Source organism: Bos indicus, chromosome 13 (assembly GCF_029378745.1).
Source record: "Bos indicus isolate NIAB-ARS_2022 breed Sahiwal x Tharparkar chromosome 13, NIAB-ARS_B.indTharparkar_mat_pri_1.0, whole genome shotgun sequence".
Classification (NCBI taxonomy): Eukaryota; Metazoa; Chordata; class Mammalia; order Artiodactyla; family Bovidae; genus Bos; species Bos indicus.
In genome coordinates this window covers 46841669-46854958 of record NC_091772.1, presented here as the reverse complement: position 1 = coordinate 46854958, position 13290 = coordinate 46841669, and the positions used below count along the sequence as shown (strand labels likewise).

Here is a 13290-nt window from a genome sequence, read left to right as displayed (position 1 = left end):
GTTGGAATTGTCAGCGAGACCTCGGTCCTGGCCAAGGAGCAGCAGAGGTTGTGCACACAGACTCACACTCCTTGTCCCTCAAGGTTACCAATAATCTGTACACTTGGAGAAAATGTGAACAAATATATTTAGATATATTTAAAAGAATTAAAAAAAAACATTTCACAAAACATTTGTTGCCATAGGAATTTTTTAGCAATAAATGCCCACATCAAAATTTAAACATTGTTCAAAGTATGATTATCTGTACTGATAAATAATGCAACAAATTATGTAAACAGAGTGGGATCCATTCCTGGTAGAAGTCACTACCTTCCTGGGATGGAAGCTGGCCCAGCTCTCCAGGGGACCAATTAAGAAACTGCTATTTTCAGAGCAACAAAAATAAAAGCTTTTATTTGTTCATTTGAATATAAAACAGGCGTTATCACAGATGTACAAAGCTTACTGGTGGTTTAACATACGAGAAGGTTGCTGTCCTTTGCACATAAAAATTTTGTTTGGAACCGTGATTGGCTGAGCACATGAATCTCTCTAACCAGTCACCACACTATGAAGCAACGCTGCTAGCATCTATCAAGGGACCATTTCCCTTGGGAAAGTGTCAAGCAGGGTTAGATAGATATAACAAACAAGCACCATGAGGAAGCCGCCCTGTTGGTTGGTCTGAGTCTTGGTGGTCGCTGTGTACCCTCCTTTGTGCAAGTTGACCACACGGTTTTGTCTGACTTCAAAAGCACAAGGTCACGAGACAAACACTGGCTGTATTCTCATGAACGACTCGTCCCAGCAGTTTCCACTAACAGTACAGAACGATCCTCCTTTATTGCTAAGTGGGTGGTACTGAGAGTCTCATTCCCTTTTTCTTGCACAACAGAACCTGGATCCCAGCCCTGAGCCCTTGGCCCTCACCGCTGGCACAGGCAGCAGGACCGAGGCCTCACGAGGGCACCAGCAACCTCACACCCCCTTGCTGGGCCTAAGTCCCGCTTCCTCATCAGTGTCTGACCCGAAACTGCCCCCCTCCTGCCCTTCCACAGGGCGGGTGTGTGTCCTGTGTGTGTGGTGGGCCCCCCCACCCTTCCACACTGTGGGTGTATGTGTCCTCTGTGGTGGGGTCACCCCCATACCCTTCCACATGGTGGGCGTGTATCTTCTGTGTTTGGGTCCCCCCTACCCTTCAACACGGGGGGGTGTGTGTGTGGTGGGGGGTGGGGTTCTCCCCGGCCCTTCCACATGGTGGGTATCTTCTGTGTTGGGGTCCCCCCTACCCTTCCACACGGTGGGTGTGTGGTGGGGTCCCCCCTACACTTCTACACAGTGGGCATGTATCTTCTGTGTGTGTTGGGGTCCCCCCCGGCACTTTCACACAGTGGGCGTGTATCTTGTGTGTGTGTGGTAGGGTCCCCCCAGCCCTTCCACATGGTGAGCGTGTACCTTCTGCGTGTGGTGGGGTCCCCCCTACACTTCCACACAGTGGGTATTTCTCTTCTGTGTGTGTGGTGGGGTCCCCTTGGCCCTTCCACATGGTGGGCAGGTGTCTTCTCTGTGTGTGGTGGGGTCCCCCTTGGGAAGCAGAAGACTGGGAATGTTTATCTGAAGCATGTGGAGAAATACTCATACACAGCAATGAAATCAAAATATTATTTTAAAAATCAAATAACCTGTGGAGATGGAAGAAACCCCACATGCAGACAAATTTTTAAAAAATGCCACTTAAAATTCTAACAGCAATTAGCCTTGGATCTCCGAAGTCAAACAAAACTCTCTTGTGGCAAAGGGCTCAGTGCCAGTGCACAGAGCAAGGCAGGTGAGACCACCACACAGAGAGGGTCTCAGTCTCGCCAGCAACACTCTGAACCAGGCAGACCCCACACAGGAACCCCGGGCACACTGGGGCAATCATGGAGGGGATCTCACTCGGAAGCTGGTACCTCTTCTTGGCTGGACGCCGATGAGCTGGTTCAATCCAGGAGTGTGCGAGGGGCTTTCAAAATTTCAAGGTGCATGAGGCGGCGGCGGCAGCAGCAAGAGACGGAAATCAGAAGCATGTCCTTGCAGCAGGAGTGACGACGGGGCTGGGGACCTCCCACTCCAGCCAGCACAGCTGGGGCAGCTCCGTGCATGACCTCCTAGTGAGTCTCCTCCCTTAGAGCCGCTGAGGGAGTCAGCGCAACCCGCTGCCAATGACCACAGAACAACATTCCTTTTCATACCAAGGACCAAAAAAAGGGACAAACAAAACGATGAAAACACTGTGCAATGATTCTTGTAGCCGAGGGAGCGCGTGCAGTGGGCCCGCTGCTCCCCAGGCCACGCGTTGCGGTGGGCACGCGGCACCGACAGTCCATCACGACCCCGCGGCAGAGGGAAAGTGCACACCCGGCTCCAGTCCGCCACCTCCGAGGCGCTGGCCCCACAGCTGGTCTCTGGCTCCAGAATAGAAGCTCTGGGCTGCAGGCCGTCTGGTTGCTCACACCAGCAACGGCGAGAGTCTATCTACAGTGCAGCGGAGGGGACACCATGCAAGTGACAGGTTCTGTGTTTTAAACTTTAAAATTCCCTTTGTTCTTAGTGAACTTATATCTCATATATATATATATCTGTTGTGATGCTATCCACGCAAGATAATACAACACTTTTTATATTAGCAAACATTACAAGACTTTAATATTCTTGAATGTTTTCTCTGTTATACTTCTAAAGAGATCAAAATAAATTAAACGTTTTGTACATAATTACATATGGAGTTAACTTATTTTATCTTTTTAGTTTAGTACAAAGATATCTGCAAGGTAATTGCCGAAATACACCTTATTTATAATTTCCTCTCATTCTATGATAACTTGGAGGGCCGATCATCAGTCTGTTTCTTGAGTATGTTTCTGACAAAGAAAGCGGCTAAAATCTAATTGGAAGGTGCTATTTGGAAGGCTTTCTCGTACCTTGACACACTGTCCTAAAAGGATGGGCTCCAGCAATGGCTTAAATCAGTAGCAGGTCCATGGCATTAAGATTTCATGACACATTAAAACAGAGAAAACAATTCTTTGTCACACTACATGAATTGTTTAAAAGAACCCATCTGGAGGGCAGAATATTTTTTTTAATTGCTATTTTGGCTTAACAAAATACCACATTTACGAAGAAAGCACTTATTATTCAATAAGTAAAAAAAAAGAAAAGAAAGTTCTTGAAAAGGGCTTTTCCAACAAACTAAAGGCAGTTAACGCAAAGTCCTCGTGAGCAAACTTCACATTCACGTCTCATCCCTGTGTGACCAGGATGCATGGGAAGTCTCCCCACCACATGGTGAGGCTCTGCTGGGGAAGGTGCCCTGGTGCCCACACTTGCGACACTGAACAGGGGGCCCCGGGCATCTACATGCTGTAGGCCACGCAAATGGAGGCCCCAGGCGTGTACATGTTGTAGGCCACGTAGATAAGACACTACGTGGGCGTCTACATGTTGTAGGCCATGTAGATGGGGGCCCCAGGTGTCTACATGTTGTAGGCCACGTAGATGAGACACTATGTAGCGTCTACACATTGTAGGCCATGTAGACAGGGGCCCCGGGTGTCCTACGTGGGCGTCTACACATTGTCGGCCACGTAGATGGGGGCCCCGGGCATCTACATGTTGCAGGCCATGTAGATGGGACACTATGTGGCGTCTATATGCCGCAGGCCACATAAATGGGGGCCCCGGGCGTCTACATGCTGTAGGCCATGTAGATGTGGGCCCCGGGCGTCTACATGCTGTAGGCCACGTAGAAGGGACACTACATGGCGTCTACATGTTGTAGGCCACGTAGATGGGGTCCAGCTGGTCGGCCAGGAAGCCGTCACGCAGGTGCATGCGCTGCTTCTCACCCCGGGAGTTGATGGGGATGACGCCGATGTCCACCACCACCACCACCCCCACCACCAGGTAGTGCTCCTCCAGGACCACGTTGGTCACCAGGGGGACCAGGTCCAGGGCTTCCTGCTCGGACCCATCGAGCTCAACCACAACCACCAGCAAGTTTGTCCAGGTGAACACGGCACTGGAAGAAAAAGAAGCATCACTGTACAATTGCAACGACTCCATTCTGTCTGGACGCCCCACTGGGTTCCTGTTGGGCACTGAGCCTTCTCTGGTCTGCAGGTTCCAGAGCAGCTCTGACACTCCATGCGTCCACACCTCTTACCAACCTGCTCTCGGGGTGGCAGCCCATCCCTGCCTTCCCTGGATCCACCCAAGGCCCTAAGGGTGCAGCCCATCCCCAAAGGCACTTGGGAAGCCTGCAGTGCAGTCGGCAGGACCGTTGCTGAGCTGGGACAGTGGGCACTAGGGCTAGTCAGACAGGCCTGCCTCTGTCCCCAGGGGGTGAACATGTGTGCCCATGAGCAGAAGAGCCACCATGCTGGGTCAGGTACCTCAGAGCTCGACTGCAGACCTGGGGCGCACGGACAGATTCTGTCTCAGGAACTGGGTGAGAGCAACACAGGGGACCTGATTCAGGTGGGTGAGTTCCTGGGGACACCAGAGCTCCATCCAGAAGTGTCTTACTTGGATCTTTCAGGAGGACCACCCACAGTATCTTGTCTGCCCAGTTTCTAAAAGCCTAACTAAGTCCAATGTTTTACACTTTAGGCCACCTTGACGTCAGGTAGTAGGGCTTTTAAAACATGAATGTTTAAGAACCTTAGAGCACCGGAGCCCCGTAGATGGCGGGGTCAAGCTCCGGGGCCTGCTGGAGTCAGATACAGAGAATGTTCTGTCTCAGCTGTGAGGCAGGAAGTGTCTGGGGAAAGTCATCACTGTTTCCTAAAAGCATAGGGTATGCCTGTTTAAAAAAAAATGTGTATTTTGCTTAGTATGGCCGATGATGACATTAAAATGGAAGAGGGACACTGGAGACTCCTGGGGCTGGCTCTGTGATGAGCGTCACCCCAAGGGAGCTGCACGAGAGAACTGCATGTCTGTGAGTCACATGGGACTGTTTGTGGCCACGCTGGGGATGGTTTTATCCTGACATCTGGTGTTGAGGGTGCAGCATCAGGGTCAGTGTGGATCCCACAGTTCACTTAAGGGGTGCAGGAGGCAGCAGGAGGCAGCGGGAGGCTGCTGGAGCCTGCCTGGGGCCACAGCGGCTGAGGGTGGCTGGGCCGTGCTCAGTGAGGCAGTCACCGATGTGACCCAGCCTCACACACTCCCTTCTCTGCACCAAGTGACTGATGGGGCTGCCTGGGGGAGACACAAACCTGGGGAGGGGGTGACAGCAGAGCTGTGGTGCTGCTCGCAGTCTGAGGAGAGAAGCCCCTCATGACCGAGCCTGCTGCTCCTTCCCTCTTGGGGCCTCTGAGAGTAGAGAAAGGAGCAAGCTTCATGGCATCTAAGTGACGCTCAGAGCAGGCAAGAGAAACCCACAGGGGAACCCTGGCCGCACACTTCCCAGTGGAAATGGCATCTTTCCAACTAGACAGAAAATATGTGAAGGAGGCAATACAAGCCACTTGAAATTATTTTCTTAAAAAATACAAAAACAGAAGGCTGAGATGGCTATTTACACCTCAGTGCAAACTGAGACGGACCCCTACCGTTTCTGGCTGACACCTTTCTGGAGCTCCTGCCTCGACACACGACACGCGAGTGGAGAGGCAGCTTTAGAAGTGGAGGAATTGTGCTCAGACGGGCTTTTTGCTGCTCACCCTGAAACACGGCACCGAGTGGGGACGAAGCTCTGCCGTCCACTCGCCCCTTCTGTCTGCCGAGTCCTCTGGCGGTGCAGCATGTGGCCGAGAACACCAGCCTGTGTCAGCTGACAAGAGGCAGCCGACACTCGCAGGCTAACCCATCTGCCCTCCTAGAGATTTCAGAAGGAGTCTCCCTGGGGTCTCCTGCCCTGAGCTTACAGACAGGGCCCCTCAGGCCTCCTCCCTTCAGGGAACTGGGAGGGGAGAGAACAGTGGCCAGTGGTGCCGAAGCCACTGTCCATGCTCAAGTGCCATGTGAAGGCCCTGAGGAGTGACTGGTGCTGCTGCTTCCAGGCACAGTCCCTTCGCCCAAGGAGCAGCCTCCACATACATCCCTCGGCAGCACTGCCTGAGATGCAGTAGAGTCACATGAGAGGACCCAGCACAGCCAAAGCAACACCAAGCTCCCTGTGGTTCCATCACACGAGGGTTCAACTCTCTTATCACTACACATCTGAGTGGGAAAGAAAGCTGAGTTTCCGAGAATGTTCATAATCAAAGATTCCCTTAGTTCAAGTAATTGGTAAAGTTATTCTTGTCAGTTGTGTAAACCTTGGGATAATGACAACATGCAGTCCATCTTTCCTTAAAAGCAAGGAGACCTCTTTCATCTTTAGGGTACTGAGTGCATCAGGATGAGTTTAGAAGTGACTGACACGTGCAAGTTACAGCCACCCAGTGGCCAGGGCGGGCACGGTGTGGCCTCCGAAGGTGGTGGGATGGGTGACCCGTCATTGACGACCCTATGACGCTGGCAAGCATGGCCTCTCCTGGAGCTGAGGCCTTCCCACAGGGCTCGCTGGGTTCAGGCTCCCTGTGGACAGTGTTTTCCCCTACATCACGTTTTCCGCAACAAAAAACCAAACAATCGGCTCCTTGGAAACACCCCCCAGCCATCCGTCCATCACCCTCAGGAAGAGCACCAACCGCACCAGTGGTGCTCATTAGAGGTTCGGGTTCACCCTGGCCCTCGGGCTGCCTGCCCGCTCCTCACCATTCCGTGACGCTCTTGTGGGCTCTGATGACCGAGGTCTCGATGTCTATCGGGTGATACCTCATGCCGCGCAGCTCCATGGCCTCGTCCAGGGCCCCCACCACGTAGAGGGCATCATGGCGCTCTGCGTGGGGAATGGACTCTATGTGAGCTTCACTGCAAAATTGCTCGAGTCTCTTAAAGAATAAAGACGAGCGCTACCCCTGAACATGGAAGAGAGGTACAAGAAAGACCCCTGAGCAAGGGTCCAGTCTCCCTTCTCAGGGAACCTGCAGCCCCAGATGCTCAGGGACGAGGTGTGGCGGTGGGGGGTGGGGGCCGTGTGGCCAGCCACATGCCTGCACAGTCCCTTCACCCAAGGGGCAGCCTCCACATACATCCCTCGGCAGCACTGCCTGAGATGCAGTAGAGTCACATGAGAGGACCCAGCACAGCCAAAGCAACACCAAGCTCCCTGTGGTTCCATCACATGAGGGTTCAACTCTCTTATCACTACACGTCTGAGTGGGAAAGAAAGCTGAGTTTCCGAGAATGTTGACAAAGATTCCCTTAGTTCAAGTAATTGGTAAAGTTATTCTTGTCAGTTGTGTAAACCTTGGGATAATGACAACATGCAGTCCATCTCTTAAAAACAAGACCTCTTTCATCTTTAGGGTACTGAGTGCATCAGGGTGAGTTTACGAGAAGTGACTGACACGTGCAATACCAGAAAATAAATCTTCTCCATCTCCAGGCTAAGGCAGACTAGATGGAGGCAGTCACTTGCTGACTTCTGACTGCAGCTGCTGGGGCCTCCACCCTCCCAGCCCCACGGACTCCACAGTGCTGAGGTCTGGGCTCACAGCTGCTGGGGCCTCCACCCTCCCAGCCCCACTGGGCTCCACAGTGCTGAGTGCTAAGCTTAGTTCCTCAAGGAATCCCAGAGGGCACCCTCCAGTGAAACAGTCTATGACTTCCCCAAACTGAAAATACAATGCCAGCCAGCGACTAGATCAATGCCACCCCAGTCTGATCCCTGTGATGGGAAGGTGTTTTCTGAGCTTTTGCCTGCAGTGAGAAGCTGAGCGGGCTTCACAGCCCAGGACACTGTGTCGACCAGCTGCCAGCCTTATAATGTGTCTGTGCTGAGACTCCACAGCCTGCACGGACGTGCCTGCCCTCTGTGAGGGTGAAGAGGCTGGGCTCCTACGGAAAGGAGCGAGCCACGCTCCTGCTTAACACCAGTCTGAAGTTAGAAGGTCTGAAGAAAGAACACAGCACACAAAATGGAATCCAATCCTTGGAGGATATAAAATACGGAATGTTCTTATACAACTTACCTGTTTCAAATTAGCATACAATCATTTCAGCCTTCCTACATAAATGTTTTGTTTTTTAAACCTTAAAAAAGTAAAAGAAAATACAACACCAGAATATTTCGGTACTTTTCCCCTGCATTCTTGCTGGTCTGGCCTGGTTGGCACGGCTCCTACCAGGCAGGTGGGCTGGAAGTCTCACTGATCTCCGGGGCTGGCAGATCTCACAAGAAACCTCAGGCCCCCCACCCCGGAGTAACACTCAAGTCCTGCCTCTGTTTTCAGGAGTGGAGAGAGGACTCCAGGATCAGCAACGTGAGGAGCAGACAGGCTCCTACATGTCGGTTCTGTGTCACACCCACACCCAGCGCTACCCCTCTGCGCTACTGTTCCCTGAGGGCACCTGGCAGGACCAGAGCACTCAAGGCCAGTGCCTCCCGCTTGGAAGAGAACAATGCAGCTTCGGGGGATCCTGGGTGGGGCTGGAAGTGCCAGAGTTGGTGACAAGCCAGTGAGCTGCACTTACAGGCACTTGTTACAGACAACACAGCCCCCGGCCCCTGCCCTGATTTCACACGTGCTCCTAGCTCACAGAGGAGGACAGAGCATGGGACGTGCATCCTCAGCTGCTGACGCACACAGCCTGAACAGGCTCTCTCACCCTGGGCTCTCTCTCGCCCCACCCCGGCTCTCTCACCCTTGGCTGTCTCCAGGCTGCCTGCAGCAAGCACGCAAGCACACATGTTCTCCTGGGGCTGGGACTTCCTGCCTCCTATTGGGAATTCTCACCTCCATTTGCATCAGTGAGTTCAGTTCTCCGTAGAAATCCCAAGTAGCCTGTTCGTGCCCAGACTGTCTGTGTGTCTCCAAAGCTTAATCTTGAGTTGAAGTGATCCGACTGGAGGGATTCATCTCCATAAATAGTGAAGTAACCACTGGCATTGTGGGCACTGTGAACCCAGATCTGAAAGGAAGCAAAATGGACTGCATAAGTTAACCTGACATGATGTCCAGGGCAGAAACTACTTTTACAATTCAACGGATTGTATTCTGTCTGTCCCTGGCCTGCAAAAACAGGACGGCTTGTTTCCAGGGAAACACAGTCACCACAAAGTCTGCTGAAATGAAAACATGGCAGCACACTCGCGTTTGAGCAAACCCCCAACCAACATCTCGGAGAATCCTGTTGAAGTAGACGAACTAAGGGCTTTTGAAATAAATATCAAATGAATGAGGTTGTAAGAGTTTCCTTATATTTATTCAAATGTACTGATTGTTTCCAAAAAGCAAGCTGGAAAAATGTTAAAAAGCTTTCTGGCTTGTATACTTTGGGGAATATATTGTAAAGTAAAGTAACACAACACAAAAACTCTAGAAGAGAAAGGCATTGTAACAACAAAAAATGGAGGATAAAAATGCCTGCATGTTGTATCTTGGGAAATAGTATTTGAGTCAGGGACAAAGGGTCTGGCCAGCAGCCCTCCGCCACACCTGCCAGGGCAAACCAGGCAGCAGCCCAGGGATGAGGGTCTCCAGCAAGTGAGGGGAAGAGAACCTGTCAGACAGGTTCCCAGCATGCCAGGGTGCAGGGGTCTCCGCCCCTCGGCCCAGCGCTCAGCTCTGAAAGGCCGTGTGCTGTGAGGACAGCAGGGGCCAGAGATGGCAGGCACCATGTTTAATTTTCATTCTTAGACGTGCATTTAAAGGAAATTCCTAAATACGGTCCGTATAGCATTTCATCATCTCGATTTTGATCTTCACATGGAGAGAGATGAGTGAGGGGCCAATAAACTGCCCAAGAAGGAAAAGGGTCTGGGGGTGACAGTGGCTGAGACTCAGGCCTCAACACCACTCCCTCCCTGTGTACACGTATGCGTGTGTGCCACGGTGCCTGAGAGAGCGGAGGGGCTGGTGTGTGAGTCGGGTCCCGTCAAAGGCAGTGCTTTGTGTGCGACCAGGACAGGTTAGAAGAAGAGAGGCAGCTGACCACAGGCTGGGTGGCACCTATAGGAGAGTCCTTGTGGGCAGGTCATGGTCACTGTGGCCTGGCCTTGGAGAGGAAAACGGGGGCGGGGTGGCAGACATGTTGAAGCAGGTTAATCAGGGAGTGAGGTGGACGGGAAGGGCAGAGGGCGCTCATGGCCAGCAAGCAGGGCGTTTCAGGACAGCATCCCAGGAAGGGTCTCCTGTGGCCGCATGCAGCCAGTGGTGTGTGGGGCACAGGGTGGGTGGGGGGGTCACTGGATAGGTTGCATCGTCAATACAAGGGAGTAAAAGTGACTTTCTGACCCAGACAAACACCTGTCGTGTCCCCAGTCTGCCTGCCATGGTTGTTGGTGCTGCTATGATTTTGGGTTTGGCAAGATTCCCTCTGCACATTCTCTATCATGTTCCTGATGAAAGACTTCTCTGCTGTGAAGCAAGCACATGGAACTCAAATGGAGAGCTGAAAAACAAGGAAACTCTGCCCACACACAGGAAGTTTCCTCTTTGCTGAATGTTTTGGAGAGAAATGTGATAGTCGCTAAGCAAACACCACTTCATAATCCTGAACCTTCACAGACACCCATCCCATTCCTCACCTCGCCCAGATGTGAGTCTCCCAAGGGTCCTTTCGTTTCTGGATTGGCAATGATGATCCGCACCCCTGGAAGTATCTAAGTGGGAAGGAACAGTCTTGTTAGTAGGCAGACAGGCAGATGCTTCATGCAAAGTGCGTGTTTTCCCTATTAAAATGGTTTAGAAAGTGAATGGCTTTAAATCAAAATTGTATACCACAGCATCACATAATGACAGCAAATCAATGACATTTCATTGTAATTATGTACAATGACAAAGCCTGTGTTAAAATGATCCTAAAAGTGAGACTTTGAACAAAAACATGATAAATGACATAATTTAACAAGCTTGATGCTTGCAAAGTAGAACTAGCGGAGCTGCTTTGTGGTGTCCAGAAGAGACAGCAGTTCCGCCAGAGCGTCTGCCGCACCAAGCAGATGTCGCCCCTGCGGCCCTGCCCCTCCTCTGCCACACCGCCCACTTTTCCTGTTGGCTGACAAGAGCACAACATTGATACTGAGCACCTCCTTCTTAATGGACATTTAGCTCAGAAATGCTCTGAATTCCACTGGAACCATGTAAAGAATCAAAAGCTGATTCTGGAAGTTTAGAATGGAGCCCCTCTTGGTTCAGCTACTAACTGTACAGCTGAGATAAGGCAACACACCTGTAGTGAGAGCTATGGGAGCACGTCTGGTGAATGGCCCACCAGGTCAAGCTGGGTGGGTGGGCAGTGCTGAATCCCACCTTAAAGAAAACAGTACCAAGAACTCTAACCATCAGCCGTGAAGACACAGACTGTAAAAGGTCCCAAACAACATGCCTCTAGAATTATGTTAAGTGGAGAAGAGATCTGACAATAGGGGCCGGGGTGAAAAAAAGTCTTCATTCAGGTTTAAATACATTCCTTGCACTTCAGTTCTATAAATGACACGGCAGGCGACTAGCTGTCATGATAACCAGTCTTTGTCTAGTTCCACAGTAAACAAGCTCTGCCTGCCGGCCAAGGCCCATGCACATTTGGACCCAATGTACCGACAACATTGCCAGCCTGCCTTTCTCAGTTGGGGTAACCATGCCTAGAGGTGCTAAGTGTGAGTGAAGAGGCTGAGGAGCTGTCCCTATGGCCTCCTTTTCCTGCTGCTCCTCCTCTGGGTGGAATGCAAGGAAGGGCTGGAGTTGGAAAAGCTGCTGTAGACCCGGAGACACCCGTGGGAGTGGAGGCCACGCAGAACAGAACAGAACAAGAAAGAAGGTGCCATGGCCCTGGGGCTTCCTTTGACGTTCTGTGCTCATAGTCAAAACCAGTTGATATATTCAGTTCAGTTGCTCAGTCGTGTCCAACTCTTTGGATTTATTACTTTTCAAGAAAACTTTTTTGGAAAACAGTCTTCCATGTACTTCTTAACTTTTCAAAGCCCCCAAACTGAGACTTGTGTTCAAATGTATATGCATGTACCTTTCTTCCGTACTTACTTTTCCTGACTCCATCAGGGGCAAACTATGAGGAGAGCCTCTTTCCACTAAGCGTACTCTACAAAGAAAAACAGAAGGTGTTACTACTGTGTGCTCTGGACCCTGGCTCCCTCCTCCACATCTAGCACTTGGGTCAACGCCCAGCAGTTTGATGGGCACATTAGCTCTGTTGACAAGCATTACCCAATGCAAAGGGAGTCGAGGAGTCAAAGAAAAAGCAGACAACTGCAGAGAGGAGACAGTGGGGGCCACCACACAGGCCACAAGAGCATGGAGACGCAGCCCCACCTATCAACCCACAGCGTCTGTGCATTGATGTAACGGGGTCAATACAGCGTGTGCAGAAAAGGGAGAGTGAGCATTAAGCTGCATTCCTCAAAGAGCTGCCACTCCTGTGACAGCAGACCTCTTGGGCCTGTCCCCTGCAACACAGGGGCCACAGACCCCATAGCACAGCATCCACCGCCTCAGCCAGGGACACTGGAGAGGACTGGTCAGTTCAGACAGCAAAATCTCCTTTCTGGAAAGAAGTGCTTTTCAATCTAAGAACTATTTGCTGGTGAGGTACTCAAGAACTGTGGAGGACCCTGGTGCCAGTCACAACCCAGCCCACTGAGCCCTCCTCAGCTGTATTACTTTATCCCATGACTGGGTTCAGTTCTCTCCATGTTACTCTCAGAGTGTGATGCTGACCAATCATCTACAGACAACTTTTACTTCAGGAAAATGGAGTGAAAGGGAACCCCCTCATTTCCAATTTTATCAATTTGATTTCTCTTTTTTCCTTGATACATCTGGGCTAAAAGTTATCAATTTTATTTGTCTTGTCAATGAACCATCCTTTTAGTTTTATTCATCTTTACTACTATTTTGCTTCTATTTCACTTTTTTCTGCTCTGATCTGTATGCTTTCTTTCTGGTATTAACTTTGGGTTTTGTTTGTCCTTCTTTCTCTAGTTGCTTCAGGTATAAGATTATGTTGTTTCTCTAGTTGCTTCAGGGCAGCCGGCCTCTCGTCCTCATCCTGCCCTCAGAGTTCATCTTGTCTCCTGTCCCTGCTGGGCAGGTGGATCTTATCTGAAATGCGAAAACTCTACTGCTAAGAATTTCCCTGTGGCCTCCTCCCTGCTGAGTGGTGGCAGGGACCTGGGCAAGCATGCCGGCCGGACAAAGAGTTTCTTCTCTGGTCAGCATGGAACAGTGCTCTATGTCAGTGATTTCAGGCAAG

General features: G+C 51.1%; 1 protein-coding gene and 1 non-coding gene across 6 annotated transcripts in view; one reads left to right on the top strand and one right to left on the bottom strand.

Annotated features, from left to right (window-relative positions):
- Window positions 1-367: 367 nt before the first annotated feature.
- Window positions 368-13290, bottom strand: part of DIP2C (disco interacting protein 2 homolog C) — a 294165-nt gene continuing 281242 nt past the window's right edge. For all 5 annotated transcript variants that reach the window (XM_070801128.1, XM_070801126.1, XM_070801127.1 and 2 more), the window contains 5 exons: window positions 12063-12120; window positions 10610-10684; window positions 8817-8991; window positions 6733-6856; window positions 368-4045 (listed from right to left, as the gene is read on the bottom strand). In XM_070801128.1, coding sequence (XP_070657229.1) covers window positions 3793-4045; window positions 6733-6856; window positions 8817-8991; window positions 10610-10684; window positions 12063-12120 — 685 coding nt within the window. In that variant the 3' untranslated portion in view covers window positions 368-3792. The remainder of the gene's footprint in view (window positions 4046-6732; window positions 6857-8816; window positions 8992-10609; window positions 10685-12062; window positions 12121-13290) is intronic.
- Window positions 7709-7777, top strand: LOC139186718 (small nucleolar RNA SNORD31). The gene has a single exon (XR_011570386.1). It is a non-coding gene; the product is annotated as a small nucleolar RNA SNORD31 (small nucleolar RNA).